Genomic DNA, 2,370 nt, shown 5'->3' on the forward strand with positions numbered 1-2,370 from the left:
CGTACCGGAAACCCGATCCGTACCGGAAACCCGATCCATAGTGGAAACCCGATCCGTACCGGAAACCCGATCCGTACCGGAAACCCGATCCATAGTGGAAACCCGATCCGTACCGGAAACCCGATCCTTTCCCAAGGCACAATCCGTACCATCAGCTCAGTTGCAAGCAGATATTCATCTAGGTCACCATAAATAATGTACTAAAATTACTTATTTTTTATCTTTAACTCACTAAAGAAACATTTTAGTTGTTTCTTTCTTTAGATTACGCACTATATACGATAATGTTAACATGAAAGGAAAACATAAAACTCAGAAAGACTAGAGCACCTGATGGTCAGTATTGGCAGAGAAAGTTAGCTCCAGGAAGTAGCGTAGCATCCTATTTCCTGTGCAGATCAGGAGCAGAGGATAAAACAGAAAGGATTTTAAGGAATTTATTTTTTCTCAGGAAATACATTATTAACCTTTAACACGTTATATTTTTGTATTTTGTATTTACTATTTTTGGGGGAGGGAGAATTTAGATTTAGGTGTTTTTGACACCCAAATCACCGGGATGTATATCTGGTCCCTCAGATGAGCTGATGGTGCGGATCGTGCTACCGGTACGAAGCGGATAGTGACGGCGACATGTGGGTCGTTCATTTACAGAACAATGGCGGCGCTCTGAGCGTCTGCGGCCGCCTCTTTAAGGTCGCACAGTTCCAGGGATCCGTCATAAACGTAGACAGCGAAGCCGGCGTAGAGCGGCTGGGTGAAGGTGGTCTGGACCCTGTGGAGAAGCGTCATGGTGTCGGAGACGCTGTAGAAGGACAGCAGTCCTGCGCTGTGGTCCAGGTAGACCCCCACCCTGCCGGACACGGGTCCGGAGATGCAGGTTCGGACGTTGTTGTGGATGAACTTGGCTGAATCCTCCAGAGCCCAGGACCGGTCGTTGTTCCCAAAGCCGCTCTCGCCCCCCGACCTCTGGATGTCGCGGTAGGCGACGGCCACTGTGGCTCTGGCCGCCTTCTTCTCCGTCTCCCAGTAGCAGCGGCCGCTGAGGCTCTCGGCGCTCAGGACCTGCTGCCTCTGGGTGAACCGCTCGGCGTGGGGGGGGTACGGCTGCCTGGCTCTCATCACCGCAGCCTTCCTGTTCCCCTCCGACAGCAGCAGGCGGGGGTTGGCCGTGTTGGGGTCCATGGTGAGCTGGCAGGAGTACTGCAGGAACTCGGCTCTGGTCTCCGGCTGCGGCTGAGACAGCAAGACGTCCACTTTGGACATGGTCATCAGGATTTTGGTCCACTCACTCTGGAGGACTTCCTGCAGCTTGTTCCTGACCTCTGACACGGCGAGCATGACGTCATCGAAGTAGCGCAGCGGGCGGACGTTGAGGCCGGAGAGGTGGGGCCCTTCGTGGGGGAGGGTGAGCAGGGAGTAGCTGTGGAGGAACTGGATGTGGTTGTCAATGTGGGACAGCAGCTCCAGCTCCTTCTCCTTCTTGGTCAGCTGCACCAGCTGCTCCTGCAGCTTCTCATGAAGCTCCCGGACCTGCCGGACCTCGTTCCTCTGCCTAGACCTGATCTGCTGCTTCACGCCCGAGCTCCTCTTCTCTACCACGAAGATGAAGTCTGCAAAAATCTTCTCGCTGTCCCTGACGGCTTTATCTGCGGAGCAATTGATGGCCTCCACCTCCTGCTGCAGCACCAGGATGCCTTTCTTGGTGCTGCCGATCTTCTGCTGGATGTCCCGCTGGTTCCCGCAGAGCTCTCGCTGCTTCTGGATCCTCTCCGTCGCAGCAGAAACCGTGTCGTGGCCTTTATGCTCGTCTAAGGAGCACATGTAGCAGATGCAGTGCTGATCGGTGCGGCAGAAGATCTTCATCACCTCGCTGTGATGGGAGCAGATGTTCTCCTGAAGCCTTCGTGACGGTTTGACCAGCTTGTGCTTCTCGAAGGCCGATGACTGGAAGTGCGGCTGCAGGTGCTGCTCGCAGTAGGAGACCAGACACTGCAGGCAGGACCTGACGGCTCGGAGCTTCCGGTCGGTGCAGAAATCGCAGGCCACATCCTCCGGTCCTGCAGCGCAGCCGTCTCCTGCAGGCGGCTGCAGGCGGGTCTTCTTCAGGTCCTCCATCAGATAGGCCAGCACCGTGTTCTTCACCAGGACAGGCCTGGGCCTGAAGGTCTGCCTGCACTGGGGGCAGCTCTGGACCTTCTTCTGGTCCTCTGCGTCCCAGTGGCTCCTGATGCAGTTCATGCAGTAGCTGTGTCCACAGGGAATAGTAGCAGGATCCTTCATCAGATCCAGGCAGATGGAGCAGCAGAGTTTATCTTGGTCCAGGTGAATTTCTCCGCTTTGCGCCATTTCTACCGCTGGACGTTCGCA

The 2,370-nt window shown here is 55.3% G+C and overlaps 1 protein-coding gene across 1 annotated transcript; it reads right to left on the reverse strand.

Moving 5' to 3' along the window:
• Positions 1-502: 502 nt before the first annotated feature.
• Positions 503-2,359, reverse strand: LOC107101153 (tripartite motif-containing protein 16-like). Its single transcript, XM_015399944.1, has one exon. The coding sequence runs from the start codon at positions 2,347-2,349 to the stop codon at positions 649-651; it is 1,701 nt and encodes a 566-aa protein (XP_015255430.1). The 5' UTR covers positions 2,350-2,359; the 3' UTR covers positions 503-648.
• Between the last annotated feature and the right edge of the window lie 11 nt (positions 2,360-2,370).

This window comes from Cyprinodon variegatus, unplaced genomic scaffold (assembly GCF_000732505.1).
Source record: "Cyprinodon variegatus isolate N-32 unplaced genomic scaffold, C_variegatus-1.0 Scaffold1060, whole genome shotgun sequence".
In the NCBI taxonomy this organism is placed as follows: Eukaryota; Metazoa; Chordata; class Actinopteri; order Cyprinodontiformes; family Cyprinodontidae; genus Cyprinodon; species Cyprinodon variegatus.